This window comes from Phoenix dactylifera, chromosome 15 (genome assembly GCF_051530095.1).
Source record: "Phoenix dactylifera cultivar Ajwa chromosome 15, Ajwa_hap1_PhDact_Kaust_v1.1, whole genome shotgun sequence".
Classification (NCBI taxonomy): domain Eukaryota; kingdom Viridiplantae; phylum Streptophyta; class Magnoliopsida; order Arecales; family Arecaceae; genus Phoenix; species Phoenix dactylifera.
Genome location: NC_143204.1, coordinates 16,236,283 through 16,252,852, shown reverse-complemented (window position 1 = coordinate 16,252,852; position 16,570 = coordinate 16,236,283). Strand labels below are relative to the sequence as shown.

General features: G+C 36.3%; 2 protein-coding genes across 11 annotated transcripts; one reads left to right on the top strand and one right to left on the bottom strand.

The window, feature by feature from the left end:
* Positions 1 to 1,840: 1,840 nt before the first annotated feature.
* Positions 1,841 to 9,991, top strand: LOC103708252 (alpha/beta-Hydrolases superfamily protein). Of its 9 annotated transcripts, none has more exons than XM_088711927.1 (10): positions 1,841 to 2,066; positions 2,439 to 2,533; positions 4,169 to 4,255; positions 4,409 to 4,458; positions 5,384 to 5,479; positions 5,733 to 5,822; positions 6,117 to 6,209; positions 7,833 to 7,928; positions 8,924 to 8,989; positions 9,672 to 9,991. In XM_088711927.1, exons 2-10 carry the CDS (start codon positions 2,521 to 2,523, stop codon positions 9,798 to 9,800), a joined length of 720 nt encoding a protein of 239 aa, XP_088568053.1. In that variant the 5' UTR covers positions 1,841 to 2,066; positions 2,439 to 2,520; the 3' UTR covers positions 9,801 to 9,991. The 9 variants fall into 9 exon arrangements, with proteins under 9 accessions (XP_088568053.1, XP_008791305.3, XP_026660887.3 ...); XM_008793083.5 differs by having other exon boundaries at positions 1,845 to 2,066; positions 4,158 to 4,255; XM_088711928.1 differs by having other exon boundaries at positions 1,931 to 2,066; positions 2,417 to 2,533.
* Positions 9,992 to 12,601: 2,610 nt separating this feature from the next.
* LOC103700117 (PLASMODESMATA CALLOSE-BINDING PROTEIN 1-like) lies at positions 12,602 to 14,906 on the bottom strand. Of its 2 annotated transcripts, XM_088711929.2 has the most exons (5): positions 14,700 to 14,835; positions 14,119 to 14,170; positions 13,563 to 13,802; positions 13,403 to 13,436; positions 12,602 to 13,099 (listed from the first exon to the last, which is right to left on the bottom strand). In XM_088711929.2, the coding sequence occupies exons 2-5, from the start codon at positions 14,144 to 14,146 to the stop codon at positions 12,883 to 12,885; spliced, it is 519 nt and encodes a 172-aa protein (XP_088568055.1). In that variant the 5' UTR covers positions 14,147 to 14,170; positions 14,700 to 14,835; the 3' UTR covers positions 12,602 to 12,882. The 2 variants fall into 2 exon arrangements, with proteins under 2 accessions (XP_088568055.1, XP_038990015.2); XM_039134087.3 differs by lacking the exon at positions 14,119 to 14,170 and having other exon boundaries at positions 14,700 to 14,906.
* Between the last annotated feature and the right edge of the window lie 1,664 nt (positions 14,907 to 16,570).

Sequence of the window (16,570 nt, the reverse complement as noted above, 5' to 3'; positions counted from 1 at the left end):
TAGTCAATCAAATCTATGCCTGGTGGCTTGTTGATAATGTTTATATATTTATTCAATTGTAATTTTCTTGATTATCTATAGTGTGTAATAGGAAAAGTCTTGAAGCTGGCTTTTATAGGAGCAACCTCCAAATCTTGTAGGGTTTGCAGCTTCAGTATTTACCACAAATAGCTACATTTATCTTTGTTCTTTTCATGTGTATTATGCATGCTAGTTTCTAATATGTATGTATTGTGATTAATATGTTTGTATGTGTATTTCTATGATTGTGCTCAAATTATTTTTGACCCGATCTAAGCCCAAAATTTTGATTAATTAATAAAATAAATTCTAAGCTTGTTCGAGCTTGATCCACATAGAAGTAGATTTGCCTAATTGAAATAAAGATTGTATTTGAGATGTTTCAAATTGCGAACTAGCTAGACCAATTTGCAATGCTAGATATTAAGATGGGATGGATCCTTACTTATTTGAGTACTCATGGACAGAGCTTGGGTTTAATATTTGTAATTTTTTGGTTGATCTGGGCCTAATTGATAGCTTAACTCAAAATCCTTTGTCATTCCTCTCCTCATCTCCCTACCCTCCCCATTCTCCTCCTCACCTTCCCCTTCTATCTCTTTTCTTTCTATGGTACTCCTTTCTCTTTCCGCGACAACATCCTTTGGCTCTTACTCCTCTAACCCTACCAATTTTGTTCTCAAGATGTCCTCGATCAGCATGCATAGGTCCGAAGTAAAAACCAAGTTTTTGTCGAGGGCTTTCTTGCAATACATGGTAGAACTTTGAGATTTACATAACTATATAATATTTTTTTCAGGAGTCCAGAAAGTATATAACATACAAGATGAATATTAAAATCTCAGCATAGAGATCAACACCCTTAGATCTATCAAAATCTGCTGCATTATTGGCTTCTCTAATAATATCAGTATAGAGAGACTTGCTAAAATGAGATGAGAGGTATGGAAATCCAATTATTTACAATCGTAGAGTCCCTCTAACATAATATTAGATGCTTTGAGGATAGTGATGATAAGTACTAAACCTTTCCGAGCATCTCCTAAACTATGGGACATAAAGAATCATTGCTCTTCGTAATCAAATTTTAGATTTTTTTTTTTTTAGGGCTCGTTTGCTTCGCAGGAAAAGAAGGGGGGGAAAGTGTGGTCAACGGAAAAGTAATAAAATACCTCTTGTTTGGTTGGAGTTTTCAAAGGAGAGAGATGAGAAAGTTGTATTCATATGGAAATATGATTCCCATATTTCATAAAAAAGTCTTTCCCACGAGAAACATATGAAAGTTACTTTTCTATGGGCGGTAGAAATCACTCCATCTTTATTTTTTCCCAAAAAGGCCCTTCAGCATTAAAGAGGCATTAAAGACCTAACTTTTACTAAGGGTATAATAGAAATTACAAATAATTTTTTCAGAAAAATAAATAGTCAACCAAACATAAGCACTTTAAAAATCTGTCACTTTCTCATGTTAAACCAAACATGTCAAAAGCATATTCTCATGAATCTTCTTCTCATGAATCATATTCTTAGAGGGGAAAATGCTTCCCGCGAACCAAACGAGCCCTTAAGGAATCATTGCATATACCACCCTTGCCAAATCTTAGATTTTAGGTAGCAATGTAGCCAAGTGCAGTACCTCCATGGTGTGTAGATAGCTGTTGCACCATAATGCAACTTATTTGATGCAACAAATAAAATTTGTACGAGCGCTGTTAGCAGGAGTTTTTTCGCATAAAATTTTCTATGCTTGTCTCGCACGATTTGCTCGTAGCGAGCGAGCCGTTAGCTTACATAAACAGTTCTCCCACTTTTACGCGCCACTCTCGCGGGCTCGCTCTCTCCACCCTATCCGTTTAATTGAACGGTGGGTCCGGACGATGCCGGTCCTCGCCACCGAGGCGGCGAGCGGCTGGATTCTGGGGCCTAGGGCTAGGGTTAGGGTTTCGGAGAATGGGTTCCCTTCGTTCATCCCCAAGGAGGTGGAGAGGATCAGAGACCTTGCCGCCCGGGAACTGGCCAAGAGGATCGAGAGGTTGCCAGTAAAGGTGCGATTTTTAGTACCGAATGCCTCCAGATTCTGGTCATATTTCTTTTTTCTTGGCAAGATTTTAACTTAATTCGGTTAATTTAGATTTTTTGGATGAAAAATTAATCAAAATTGCAACTTTTTGATGCCTATGTATATTTCCTCGAATTTGGTATGCATCCATACATAATATTTTCTCAAAGTGTTTTTTTGATATAAGATTTTCTCAAAGTACTTCTTTGATACTATATGTTTCCTCTTATATCATGTAAATTTTGTGAGGCATTAATGCATAAAATTTTCTGAAATGTTATGCCAAGAAACTTTATATGCTCTCTTTAGCAGACAATTTTTACTTGCTATTTCTAGAACCCATGTTGTGGCCTTTCAGGTCAGCTTCACGAATAGCTCCATTATGAGTAGCTGCGTGAAGCCGTCTCAAAAGAGGGGAAAGGAGCCAATTGTCCTTCTCCATGGTTTTGACAGGTAAACCAGCTAAAGTAAGAGTTTTTAGTTTGCGGGGGAAGAATTTATGCTGCTGATTATATTGCTTTAGATGTACTTGTTTTAGTTGAAGAGCTCCAGTTCTATTAAACAGAGGTTAACATGTGGATATTGTGTAATATGTGACACATAAGTTGTTACGTCGATTGAATAGTTTGTCGCCTATGTGTCGACTATTGATATATCTAGCACAATGGTTTCCCCAATTATTGGATGTCCTAACTTTACCAACTATTTGCATAAATGTTTCAGCATTGGAGTCACCCTCTATGACAGCTGGTGTATTTAATTTTATGAGATTTCAGAGCATCAATTTTATTCAGAAATGCAACATAGTGCTATAACCAATCAAAAGAATAAATACATTATTGTTCTTTTGTTCTGATGTAAAAATATATATTATGATAATATTCTTTCTGTATTATTAGATATTTGGACTAAATTTATTAACATGTATAATCTTTAGTTCTCTTAGATTCACTTCTTTTATTTTTTATTTTCTATTTTTCTATTATTTAGTTTTATGATTTATTTTGTAAATTCGCTTAATATCCCTCTATCCTCTTTCAGGTTTTGTTAATTTCATTAGGAACCGACTGAAACTGCAAAATTGATCAAAATGGCCAGCTCGCTTCATATTTGGAAAATCCAAAAATCTGGGTCAGGGTTCCACCCCAAAACCATGAACAGGCCTTTGGCTTAGCTTGTGCTGTTTGGCTCCTTAATAGATCATGGCTGGAGGAGAATCCCCTATCAAAATCCCAACACAACAAAAAACTTCCTATGAAACAACTGGATATAAAACACCTCAGAACAATAACAGCATGTTTCTTTAATAAATTAATATGGAATACTTTAAATCAGCATACATTTAGTTAAGTGACTACATAACCTTGAAAATTATGAGAAGCAAGTGCCCAAACTGAGGATGTTTTTAAGTACCACTCAAAATAATGAATAAAATATGTTAATACACTAGGCACTGAAAGCTTCAGTGTTGTCGAATATAACAATTTTTGAACAACTGAAATTCAGTAAATAAATAATAAATTAGATATGTAGTTAGTACAATTTATCAAGAAAGCTTGTATTTGACTTTTAGTAAATAACCCCATATTCCATAGCACATAATACTTCAAATCAGTGTCTGATAGTTCTTGGCTTCTTTTACTTTTCTCTCATTTTTTATTACTTTTGAATTTCTACATTCCTTTTTTGTAACTAAAACTCCAAAAATTGGACTGGAACTGCCAAAACTAAAACACAAACTTGCAATCTTTTGAACCTCATACGGAGAAAATTAGTTGGCTTTTTTACATCATGTATATTCTCTCTGAAGGATTGTCCAAAGGTTTGCTTAGGCAGGATGATTCTTATAATCTGATGTAAGCATTACTTAAATTAACAACTTTATAAGTTTAACTGAATTAAGTAATTGGCTCAGAGCATCCAGCCAATGAATTGGGACTTAGCCCTGCTGAGGGTTGAACTGTTGGTGGTCAAATTAGCTACTATATGGAACTTCCATAGTTATTAGTGGACTCAAGCACTTATACTTTTAATGCCTCATCATTGAATGGTAAACATGTGGTGATCTTATGAACAGTTCTTGTTTAGAATGGAGATATACATTACCATTGCTTGAGGATGCTGGATTAGAGACTTGGGCTGTTGACATTCTTGGGTGGGGCTTCTCTGATTTAGGTATGTTTTTCGGTTGATTATCATAATAAGCTCATGCCAATAACACATGTATGGGTGGAAAATTATGTATTTGGCCTACCTTTTGCTATTTCTTTTTATGCACACCTTTACCTAATCTATAATCATCAATAATGTTTTTTCACCATGAGTCAGAAATGCTTCCACCATCCAATGTGGCTGCCAAGCGTGAACACCTCTTCCAGGTATTTATCTTCTTCTAAATAGCACTGAAATTTTATATAACTTGTGTTATCTGTTGTGTTTGCTGCCCCAATATGAGCTTAGATACCAAAAACACATTAACATTATCCATTTACTGGTAATTGAGTTATGCAGTTTGCAATTTTGTGAAGGGCACATGCTTTCCTATGTGTAAAGTGACACTGGAATTAGCAGCATACTATGCTGGCACCATTGAAATGATGTTCTCTACATATTTTATAAAAGAAAGAAAAATATGATTACAGATAGAGCTAATTGATGCACTTAACGGGAACACCTATTCCATTTGAAGTTGCTCCACTACTCATTTACATATTCAAGGTTTTTAAAAGCTGAGATATCTTTCATCTCGATGGATGACCAAGACCAAGATGAACTGAGATCTCAGATTATATCAGCCAAATCATGTTTGTTATAATATGACTCAGATGTCAAAATCTTGGACAATATGGTATCCAAGATAAACAAATATTTTTTGGCGTTGATTTTAAAATTTATTAGTTTAAAAAAAAACTTATTTGAGGAAGTAGAAAAAAGATGCTTGAAGATTACTACCCCAAAATGTTTATCTTGTATTGGTTGGTATGTTGGAATTTATCACTTTATATTGGTCGAGATGATAAGGGCCAAGATTGTCTATATGTTGTTTCAAGGGGTGACCAATGTTGGTACAAACCGAAATCTCAGCCGAGATGAAAACCTTGCTTCCATTATCTGTTATGACCTACAAATGTTTTGGATTTTCAATAGTATTCAGAGACATGGAAAATGATCAGACATGGTTTTTCATACATATAGCAGACTTGACATGTTAATATATCATCACGGCTTCTTTTTTTCTTTTGTATGTAAATGACATCTTTCATAAGATGAAGATACTGATTTAGCTCTATTTTTGTACTGTAGCTTTGGAGGTTGTATATTAAGAGGCCCATGGTATTAGTTGGACCAAGTCTTGGTGCTGCTGTTGCCATTGACTTCGCAGCCAACCATCCAGAAGAAGTATAGATTCTTACATTGAACTTGCAGCATCCTTTTTTTCTTAAAAAAAAGTAGTAGACTGTTTGCTGGTTGCACTAAAATGTTGTTTTAATGGAAGCCTCTGTATTGCAAATCTGCATTTTTTTTTGCCGACTGTGTTATATATCTTTTAATTTCTTGCTTCAATTTTTTTTAAGCAAGCAGGTATCGAAAAATTATCATTCTAGCCATTATGTGACTTCCTCAATTTTTTTTGTTCCTTTATCTTTTACAGGTTTCTAAGCTAGTTTTAATTGATGCAAGCGTATATGCCGAAGGCACAGGAACTATGACTAAGTTACCTAGAGCACTAGCATATGCTGGGGTGAGATGTTGTAGGCAGTATTTCTGTAGATACATGTGTAATTTTAGATCTGTGGTGCTCAATTGATGGCTTTGCGAGGTTATGAAAATAACAAGTAAATATTGTTTGTTTTATGTGTCCTGTTTAAAGCTAGCTGATTTGCATATCTCCTATGATCTGGTTCCTAATGACTTTGAATCAAGTTCTATGTTCTTGTGGGTCAAGTTATCAATAAAATTTTCTCAAAAAACATCCAATAAAGTTTGGAATCTTACAGATAAATTACATGTAGTGACCTTCTTTTTTTCCTTGCAGGTGCTCTTGTTAAAGAGCATTCCATTAAGGTTTTATGCAAATACATTGGCCTTTAATAAGGTTTCATTTGGCTCGGCACTCGACTGGGCTAATGTAAGCATTTTGCAGTTATTTAGCTTTTGTAGAATGCACACATGCAAATAAGTGCTTGCATCTGCATCTTACCCATTGTGAAGGTTTTATGTTTTTTTGCTTTGTGACAGTATAAAAACATAAAAAAAGGTCAAGCTTTTTTAATGTTTAGTTTGGTTACAGCACCACTTGAAATCAAGCTTCCAATAAGCTTTTACATTTCAAGAAAACAATGCAATTATATCTGATGGTTCTTACCATGAAAAACAATTAGTCTTGATATTGATCTCAATAGCCACCTTTATCAAGAAGTACTAAAGCAGATGGCTCCATAGAAGGGACTAATCTCCAGTCTAAGGGAAGGAATTAATGGAAGAGAGCCTATTGCAGAAAACTTCAGCTCAAGGGTGTTTATTACATCTACTATCTCTCTATTTCTCTGGCCGGCCTGAATTGTTTTGTGTTGCAGCCATCCATTTTGTATATGAATACTACCTCTATTAAGATATGACATCAAACATCTAATTATGATGTCCAATGATTACATGTGTACCAATGCCTGTGTAACATACTCAAAAACTCAGAAGAATGTAGAAAAACTGAAAGTGAGGCTTGGTATGAAGGTGGATGTGACCTTCAAATTGGAAACCATGACTAAAAGATACATATGACTACTTTCAAATAGGCATGACAGTGATTTATTGTTTATGTTTATAGCATTGGTTATGGTATAGGCTGAAAGTGGGTTGGATAAAACCCCACCAAATCCAAATTCATATCTGGACTGGGTCAGATTTGGACATAGAAATTGGTTTATCCGACCCGATTTGGATACGGATTCAGATATCATGAGATATTTTTTTTGACCAGATTCGGATATGGATTCAGGTTTTTTTTGTTTTTTCCCTATATCTGGATTCGGATATCCAGATAATTCAGTATTGAAAAAGAAAAAAAAATTCTATATCTTATTCTCCTTCTTTGAAATGATTTTCTTGTTTAGATTTTTATAATCTCATTTATGTTTTCACGTATGTACTTGCTGAAATTGTAGCCAAATAATTAAATAACAAATTTTTCATTGTTTTCATCTTTTATGATTAATCTTAGTTGCCATGATTGAACTTACTCAAAAATTCAATATGTATTCAAATAATATCTAGTTTATATCCGTACCAATTCAAAATATAATTGGTCAATATCTGGTTTGTCTCTGTGTCCTTTTAGAACAAATATGGATACAAATGTTTTCATTTAATGTTCACATCCACATTCATATCTGCTGAATAATTATGGATATGGATACGGATAATACAGATATCCAATCTGTGTCTGGTCCAGCCAGTTATGGTAGTTTTTTGGATTGCTGAAAATTTTTCAGTTGTAAAAAAATCTAGAATAAGTATAATGCTTCAGAATTTTAAGATTTCTTTTTCCCAAAAATTAGAGTTTTATTGCGGGAAAAAGGCAATGCAAAATCATATCTTGGCTGTACATTCTTTCAAGTCTCAACATAATCAACGTCTCAGTTAATAGTTGACTACGCTGTGCAAATTGTGCTAGTGCATCTGTGAACCGTTGATCCATGTCTAGTAAGGTATATGATACAAAATGTAACATGAACACTAACTTTTTAAGTTACAGGTGGGCCGCTTGCACTGCTTATTACCCTGGTGGGAAGATACAACTGTTGATTTTATGGTTAGTGGCGGCTACAACGTCAGTAGTCAAATAAAACAGGTATGCTGATTTAAGTAATATCTGATGCTGAACTTTTCAACAAATTTTCAACCACCTTCTAGGTTCCTGCTTTCAAGTGGTGCTACTACTTGTATATTAAGAAATAAGAAAAACTATTAATGATGTTTGCCTTCTGCTCTGCTGGTTGTAATGAGACACATGAAAGTACTAAACCTATGGCATCCTTGAAGATTAAGAGAAGTTCGTTATTTTTTAGCAAACTTCCATGAGTTAGTTATGGTGCTTGGTTATGCTTTTGATGAACTTCCAATGTTAATGAAAAGAATACACAAAAATTGCAATGTTTACAAGTTACAACTGCCAAATAATGGAAAATAGACAGAATCATTATTATTAATGAGAAAAATTTGCATGAAAAAAGAAACCTTCTCCAGTAAGAACTATATGCATGCCTTTGAAGATGTGCATAGACTTGCTAATGAAAAGCAACCAACTTATCTTTATTTTCATGTCTGATATTTGTTCAAAATCACTAACCGAAGATAAGAGGGAGGTTGAAGTTCAAAACTTGGTTCTCTTCTTTTGTCAAATCTTGTATTTCAACCTTTATCATTGTACAGAATACAATCATTTTGAAATATCATCACTACATTCTTGATGAGAACTATCTATCATCATATACTCTTCACATACTGAACTGTTGGAAAAGAAAATTGATATTTAAGGCCAGATTCATTTGAACACTGTCAAGTTGAGAACTAGTACAAGTCCTGGTCATTCTCACTAATGACTAGTCAGGCTTCTTGTTTCTGCAGCATTGCACTCAGTTAAAGCCTTAGTTAATGCCTATAGGTGTCTGGTATATTGAAAAAGATGAAACTGTATGTGCAATGCACAATAATGGCAAATTTGCTTGAGAGAATAATATATTTGTTGGTAGAAAAGTCCAGCCATTATATATAAATATATAAACACACATCTGTATATCTATATCTTTATATATTCTCCAGACCATTGATTGTTGCTTTTTACAGATAAAACAAAAGAGTCTAATTATATGGGGTGAGGATGATCAAATTATTAGCAGCACAAATGCACTGGTATGTTCATCTAGCTGAGCTTCAATTTTTTGTATTCTTGGTATCTGGTTTGCTTCTGTGAAGGTTTAAAATTTGAAATGGTGGTTTTTAAGGTTGGAAGTTGCAGCTACTCTTCCATCCCACCACTTCTCTTTCCCAAGAAGTGGGCTTGCAATTGAAAATCAGTCAGTCTCCAATGCAAACGCTGTTACAGTATGGCAAATAGGTTCATCTCTTGGTAGTGTTACTACTTGAGTCATCTAAAAGATTGATTTGCAATTATTCCTCGAAGTTACAACATGACACAGAGTTGTCTCAATTCAAAATCATTTCTCAAGCTGACACCATCACACAGAAATATAAATTTATTTTTAATTCTTTGTTAGTGTCAGCAGACACTTTCCGGTCACAAATAATAAGCCATGAAAGTAACATGTCCAGATTTTGGCAGCACTGCATGAATATCCATGGTTTTGTTCAACTCTGGCATGCATTTAAATTAGAACTATTAATCATGACTCGGCATAAATTTCTGGGCGTGTTAATGATTGTCAGCGAAGTTTTACTGTTGGGCACTGCTGATATATGTTTTTACATCTGTTCTGCATCAGTTTGTTGAGATGTTGAGCCATCCACTTACGATTTTTATGTATTTGAAGACATTATGTTGATGCATCCATGTTTTTCTGACTTGCACATGCAGAGATTGCAAAAAGAACTACAGAATTCAGTTTTACATCGGATTCCGGAATGTGGTCATATTCCTCATGTGGAGAAGCCCATGTCCGTGGCTGAGTCCATTCTTGAGTTTCTTCAAGGTGATCACAGTTAAAAAAACCATGGTTTCATGTTGTGAAAATGTTTGCTCTCACCCATGATGTGGATTAGTCATTAATTCTTTGCCATGCTTGAAGAATTTATAACATATCATTATGATATGATGAATTGGTTATAGTGCTTGTATCTTTCCGGGAAAATACATTGTACACTACCATTTTTTAATGGAGTCTCTATGACCTAAAATGTAGCACTTCTGGTTGTTTCTGCCGGTGGTTACAGTTGCATCATCCATGAGATTTCCTCAACACCCATTCTCAAGCCCCTGTAACAAACAGGTTTCTATTACATATGATCTATATCATCTGATCTATCGTGTTGTGATGCAATCACGAACCATTCCTAATCTACCAAACTAGCTTTGTATCCTGCCTATGCGTCGCTTGATACCAAATGTTCTCTGTATGTATGCCTGTCCAGACCTGCATTAGTAATTCTGTGATATTACATACTTGAAATCCTTCGCCATCTTCTTAAAGCCATTGGGATTTCTCCTTTTTAGCTATACAATAGTGTTCTAACAGATCAACACTGCATCATGCTGACTTGAGCCAACATCTCCTTCATGTTTGATGTTTCCATGCTATCCACGTTGGTGCTTCATTAGAGCTTCAGGCCTCAAAGGCTCCTGCTACGTTCAGATGAGATGAGAGCTTTCACCACATGTTGGCTTTAACGACTCCATGTTAAGCTTATGCCCTTTCCTCTTGATCCACACCCATCTGTTGACAACAATGTGGAGTCATTTTTCTGAACAGGATCTAATATTGAACTCAAACTCCAAAGGTTTCATTACCTTAGTTTGAGCTATACCATCTTATATCATTTGTAGTTTGCATGAATCTTCTGTTTCCTTAATTAATGTTTAGGTTCTTCTGATTACTACTTGCCAATGATACCAAAGCCAGCATAATTATCTTCCCATGTCCATTTTATACCTTGAAAAGACCTTTTTTATTCCTGATTATAGTTTTCCTAATGGCATAGTAGATTTTGGAAATAATCTTTACAGGCTCTGGCTTGAATCTTGTCACTATGAGCAAGAATGGAATCTTCTTCATTTTGGTAAAAGATGTTATCAGTTTCATTTCTTCTGGTAGGTAGATCATTCCTTACAAGTCGAATTCAGTAAGATTGTTTTCTCATCTAACAACCTAACCTAAAAGCTGGCTTATTGTCTTTCTGAAACTCTACCCGAGCACCGACACTCTGCCTATCTATTCTCTAGTTCTCATGTGCCTGCGCATATTAAGGCGCAGAGAACGACAATTTCAGGCCTATCTTAGTTAGCAAGGCAATTACCTTTAAGATCATACTCTCAGGCATCTAATGCTCTAGATGCTGCATTTACATGGAAAACTCGGTCCATCTCCATCTCTGGTGTGCTTTGCTTGATCTCGTAAATTAAGTTTCAATCCTCTACATCAAGGGGCTGTTGTCTAGTGTTTAGAAACGTAGATAACTTCTGTCTACAGGTGCATGAAGGTTTAGCCTTCATCACAAGAGTGAGAGTGGTACCAAGATCCAGGGATTTGATTGTCACCTTTCATGGGTTAAGAGACTAAGAAGGTGGTCGTATGTGACTGACACAGCTTGTCATGTTAGGTGTATGGATTGAAGTGATCACTGCTATTCTGAGCACCAAGAAGCTAACTTGCAACCTCAGTGATAGATTGCTATGTTCAAGTGATGCAAATGACTTGGATTGGAACTGAAGGGCTTGTGGCCTCGGAGTTGGACCTTGACCATACTCCTTTTGCTTTGAAGGATTTGCATCAAATTCAAGTGAAAGTAAAGTATCTGTAGTCAGTTGAACAAAGGTAAAGCCGCTTAACCTACTTCTATTATATATCTACTATATATAAACATAAGGGTGCAGGGTGGCTGGATGTCTGCATGCAAGGCCGTGGACATTCAACTATTTGAATACACTTTTTTTTTGGTAATAGAGAGAACACCCTTGCAAATTACAATAATAGTTATAAGAACTTTATATATGTAAATTAACAGGGAGCAGCTTTATCTTCAACCAAAAAAAAGAAAAATCCTAATTCTGTCTCAAATTTTAATAGAGACTGGAATGGAACAAAGAGGCAGGATTTTTGTTAATGAATTCACATAAATAAAAGATATGATAGCAAAGTATAATCCCAAAAGTCACCTAATTGGTTGATGAATCAATAATGACATGCAACCACCAAATGGTCCTTTATCAAATCTTGCAAGTCAAGCATACTAAGTACTTGTACAGAAAAAAGTGGAGGAAGTTTAGCTCACAAGAGAGAAGAAGATCTCCATCAAACATTTCACTGATTACTTATTATATATGAAAACCTCTTTTCCCGGCGTTGTTCTTTGACCCATCCAACCGCACCCAAAGAATATTTTCCTCACCGCCTACCAAATAATGATTTCCATTGCCTACCAAACAAGCAAAACTTAGTGGACGCTTGACAAGATCCATTCTTTGTACCGAACTGTAAGGTGAGATATTTAAAAGGATCTACTAAATATGGTGACTAACAGCCAATCTGAAATCCTTGTGCAAAACATGGAGATTATAACTTGCTTAGCACTACCTATTACTATTAGTTTGTTAATTTATAATAATATTGCCCAGTTTTGTGTCTAATTCTTGTGGCCACACTTGAGAGTGACCTGACATGCCTAAAATATTCTTATTCTTGGTTTAGAACACAATAATATCATTGGGCTTCATTGTGAAGCCTAGCTTCATAATGCATTACAACTCAGAAACAGATATGTCTAAAAATTAAATGAAACCAAGACCAACAATAGCAGGCTGAAATGGGAGGGTACCCATATCCTCATTCAATTAATAAATTGCTACCTCCCTAATTTTACAAAAAGAAGAGAGAGAGAGAGAGAGAGAGAGAGAGAGAGAGAGAGAAGAGGACAAAGGTCCATGAAAGAAAGAGACTTCCATCCTACCAATCTACACCAAAAGGAATCAAACCCCACTTCCTGCCACTAAACAACAAGCCTGGTGGGGGAAGATCTCTGGATGGATCCCCCAATCCACCACCCATCAAAACAAACATCAGTATAAACATGAATCAAATCCTCAAGGAAGCAAGAACAGAGAGGAGGATGGTTAGGAGGAGTGAGCCCATTTTAGCCTTTGGAAGCAAGCCACCATCACTCCCATCTACACTGGTTGTGCCACTGGGACCTAGTCCCAGCACTCCTCCAGTACCTGTTGAGGTAGTACCAGGTGTGATTGATGAGCTTGTGGTGTTTGAGCTGGTTGGGGCGCTTGAGGTTCCTGCAGCACTGGAGCAAACAAAAGGAGTGGAAGAGAACTAGGTTTAGATCTAAACACATGCAAACAAATGAGTCTGGTTATAGATAAGCACACCAAAGGATGCAAGGTGACAACTTGGTCCTTCAGGATTAGGGCTACTATTTAGTTCATAATAATGGAGAATGAGATCACTTCAGCCTTAATTGAAGGCTTCAAAACATCATGCAAGAATAAGATGACCCATTACTAAAGGCCTAGTTCTCACAGGTAATCCTCACACAGGAAGAAAACATGCTAAGTAAAGGACTGATTTGTGGTGGGGGGAAAAAAACCTGGGAGTTGCAGGATAGGTGCAGCCACTTCCTCCTGCAAAAGAAATAATCAAAAAAAAAGAAGAGAATAGGTAAGTTGCTCTGTACTAAAATTTTTCCTTAGTAGCCCTTGGGATGAAGTTGAATCTTTTTTTTTTTTCTTCTTTGTGAAGAGGCTTACCAGGGTCTGAGTTGGTGAGAGTGGCAGTGCCAGAGAAGTCACAGGTCCCTTGAGCCTGGCCCTTCCTCTGGTAGTAGCTGTTGGCAGCATAAGAGCAATGGGCCAGCACTGTGTCAGGATTGTAGCATGCTCCATTCTGTAGGATAGGGGTGCAGTCAGCCCCAGCTCCACAAGCATAGTCCAAGGTGGTTTGTAAAGCAGTGTTGCTCTGATCAGACTTACAAACACACCAAGCAGCATCTTCCAAGCAAAAGAATTTTGACAAAAAAAAAAAAAACAGAGAGACAACAACTTTTCAGTGCATCTATCATACCAGATGTCAATGATCATAAGAGAAACCAGCCCTTTTCCACAAAAAGAAGAAGGAAAAACAAAAAGATATAGGGCTAAGAAATGTTGATTTTCTAGTTCTAAGTCATCTTTTGCCTGCTAGTTCAATGTCATTACAGCACTTTGCATTCATGTAAGAGAGAGAGAGAGAGAGAGAGAGAGAGAGAGAAAGAAACTTTCACATCTTAGAACAGATCATGTTTAATGAAGGAAAACTTTCACTCACCATCTGCCAAATCATTATTATTGAACATAAGAGGAACCAACTCTGAAATAACCTTCAGAGGAAAAAAAATCCAAGGGATAAAAGGTTAAAAAAAAAAGGAACTCGAAGTCTATTATAAATAATTAGTGATACTTGGGTTCTATGTCATTTACACACACTAGCATGGAGATAACATCATGTATCCGGCTATCAAACATGAAAACAAAGAAAAAGGAAAAAAAAACTAGAACAGGGGAACAAGTCCATTCCCAATCTCTGAGGACATGTATTATAGATTTATGTAGATAAGCCTTACCATGACTCCTGAATAGAAAAAGCAACAGAACCACAAGAAAGGAAAAGGAGAATCGGGTGTTGAAAAGTAGAAAAAGGTGACGGCCTTTGAGCCTTGGACATGATTAAAACGAACAATCTTAGCCTCTCCAGTAAACCATAACCCATAAAAACATATAATAGAAACAGGCAATAAAGAAGGGGGAAACTAACCATCTCCTAAACATTTTTACAAGATTCTAGACCTGAAGATTAAAATTAAAAAAAAAAAGGAAGAAAGGAGCATATAGCAAAGGCCTAAAGCTTACCTGACCCCCCAGTCATGACCAACAGAAGCACAAGGAGAACAAGAGCAGCCATGGCTGACCCTGAAGAGAGAGCAGAGGAACAGAAAAAAAGGATGGAAAAGGGGTGAGAAGAGAAACGGTGATAGAGTTGTACCACAAGAGTTTGATGTCAGAGAGAGAGAGAGAGAGAGAGAGAGAGAGAGAGAGAGAGAGAGAGGTGGCTTGATTGGGATAGAGTCTCTCTCTATAAGCAATTATATGGAGGTGGTGATGGAGATGTGCATGGGGAGTGGTGTCTGTCCTCATCTGCTTTGCTTCTTTTATTTAATATTCTTTAAGACCCTATTATTTATCATATTCTTTCCCTTAGGTGTGTCCTTTGGAGGGGACCTTTCTTTGCCCGCTGGTTTGTGTGGCCTTATGAAAACGGTCGTAAACCCATGAGTGGGGTTTGTCCAAAGATAGAGATGGTTCAACCGACCTGGTATGGCTGGTGTTGGATGGGCCCTGGCGGTCTCTGTTCCCTTTTCCTCATGATGTGCTCCCACCATGACCCATACAGTGCTCTAATTGTCCTCCTCCATTGGTTTGGGTGGCACCAATATTTGGATTTTGGTGCTGGCCTCATTTACACTGTATACTTTTTGTGTGTGCAATTATGTTGAAATGACCCCATCCTTCTGTTCTTCTTTGGTTGTTGGTTGATTTATATGTGGGATAAAGATTGTCCTCCCAACATGCTCTCACTACTTGACCAAAAATAATGATATTTTCCCTCATGATGTCCTCCTGACAGTATTTAATCAGCTGATTGAGCTATCCTCATTTACTAAGGATTGGAAGACATGTTTTAAACAACATGCATGCATGCAAGCTTTTCTAAACATGACTTGAAAAACATCTCCCAAACTTCGCAAGTAAACTTCCATCAATTTTCTGAATGATTGCATCTCCTAAACTCTGCATGTATTTTCCTTGGAACTAATCAGTGATATATTGGATGAAAATCAGTAAGTTACTCGAATGATGACAAGGGAGAAACTAAAACATTATATATATATATATATATATATATATATATATATAACTATATATAACTGTTCTCCAACAAGACAAGACATGACCAGTAGAAATAGAGACTTTGGCAACCTAATACAGAAGTTGCGAGATCATCTAGGGAGGCATTGCAAAGGAAAAATAGACGTTAGAGTAAGACAACAGAAAGAGCATATATACTCGCAAATCAGGAGAAATAGCAGCCCCTGCAACACCATCACATGCCAAAGTTTAAAACAGAGCCGAAAACTTCCTAAAATTTGAATACTGAGAACCATCCTCCCACTATATTATGTTCAGATGGGTTTGGGCAGTTGCAGTGTGAATGAAATATTTAAAATAGATGTCTTACTGATACACTGCTGCAATGACAAATGAGCATGGAAAGTAAATATTTTTTTCTTTTTTTCTTCCCCCCTCAGGGAGATGCATCAAAATACACAGGAGAAAGATGGCATTATATTGACATAGGAAATCAAGTGGGTGATTAGCTTTCCAATGAATCCTTTCATGATAACTTCAATTTTTTTAAGAGGAACTAGATCTAGATTTTGAATACCTAGATAAGGCTATTTTAAAAATCCAATCAAAGATGAGATGAGCACTAAATGCTTAGTAAAAGGGTGTGCCCCATTTGTAAGGCCTTTTCGAACAATTCCGTGGTGGTTATCATTGATTCCCCTCAATGCATGGTGAGAGAAGGAGAAAAAATAAATCAGTTGTTTTCTTGAAAATTTTCAAACCACTGGATAGGGTGCCTGTGCTACTCCAGAATACCATATATACGCTTTGGACATCATTTTTCTTTGCAATCCATTAGGTGGAGAGATTTTTCC

Excerpts from the sequence above, each read along its gene's own strand:
- LOC103708252 (XM_008793083.5), top strand. The coding sequence starts at position 1,899 with ATGCCGGTCCTCGCCACCGAGGCGGCGAGCGGCTGGATTCTGGGGCCT. Across the intron at positions 4,459-5,383 it reads AGCGTGAACACCTCTTCCAG|CTTTGGAGGTTGTATATTAA; the intron begins GTATTTATCTTC and ends TTTGTACTGTAG. Across the intron at positions 5,480-5,732 it reads CAGCCAACCATCCAGAAGAA|GTTTCTAAGCTAGTTTTAAT; the intron begins GTATAGATTCTT and ends TATCTTTTACAG.
- LOC103700117 (XM_039134087.3), bottom strand. The coding sequence starts at position 14,751 with ATGGCTGCTCTTGTTCTCCTTGTGCTTCTGTTGGTCATGACTGGGGGG. Across the intron at positions 13,803-14,699 it reads GGTCATGACTGGGGGGTCAG|ATGCTGCTTGGTGTGTTTGT; the intron begins GTAAGCTTTAGG and ends TTTGCTTGGAAG. Across the intron at positions 13,437-13,562 it reads TCTCACCAACTCAGACCCTG|GAGGAAGTGGCTGCACCTAT; the intron begins GTAAGCCTCTTC and ends TTTCTTTTGCAG.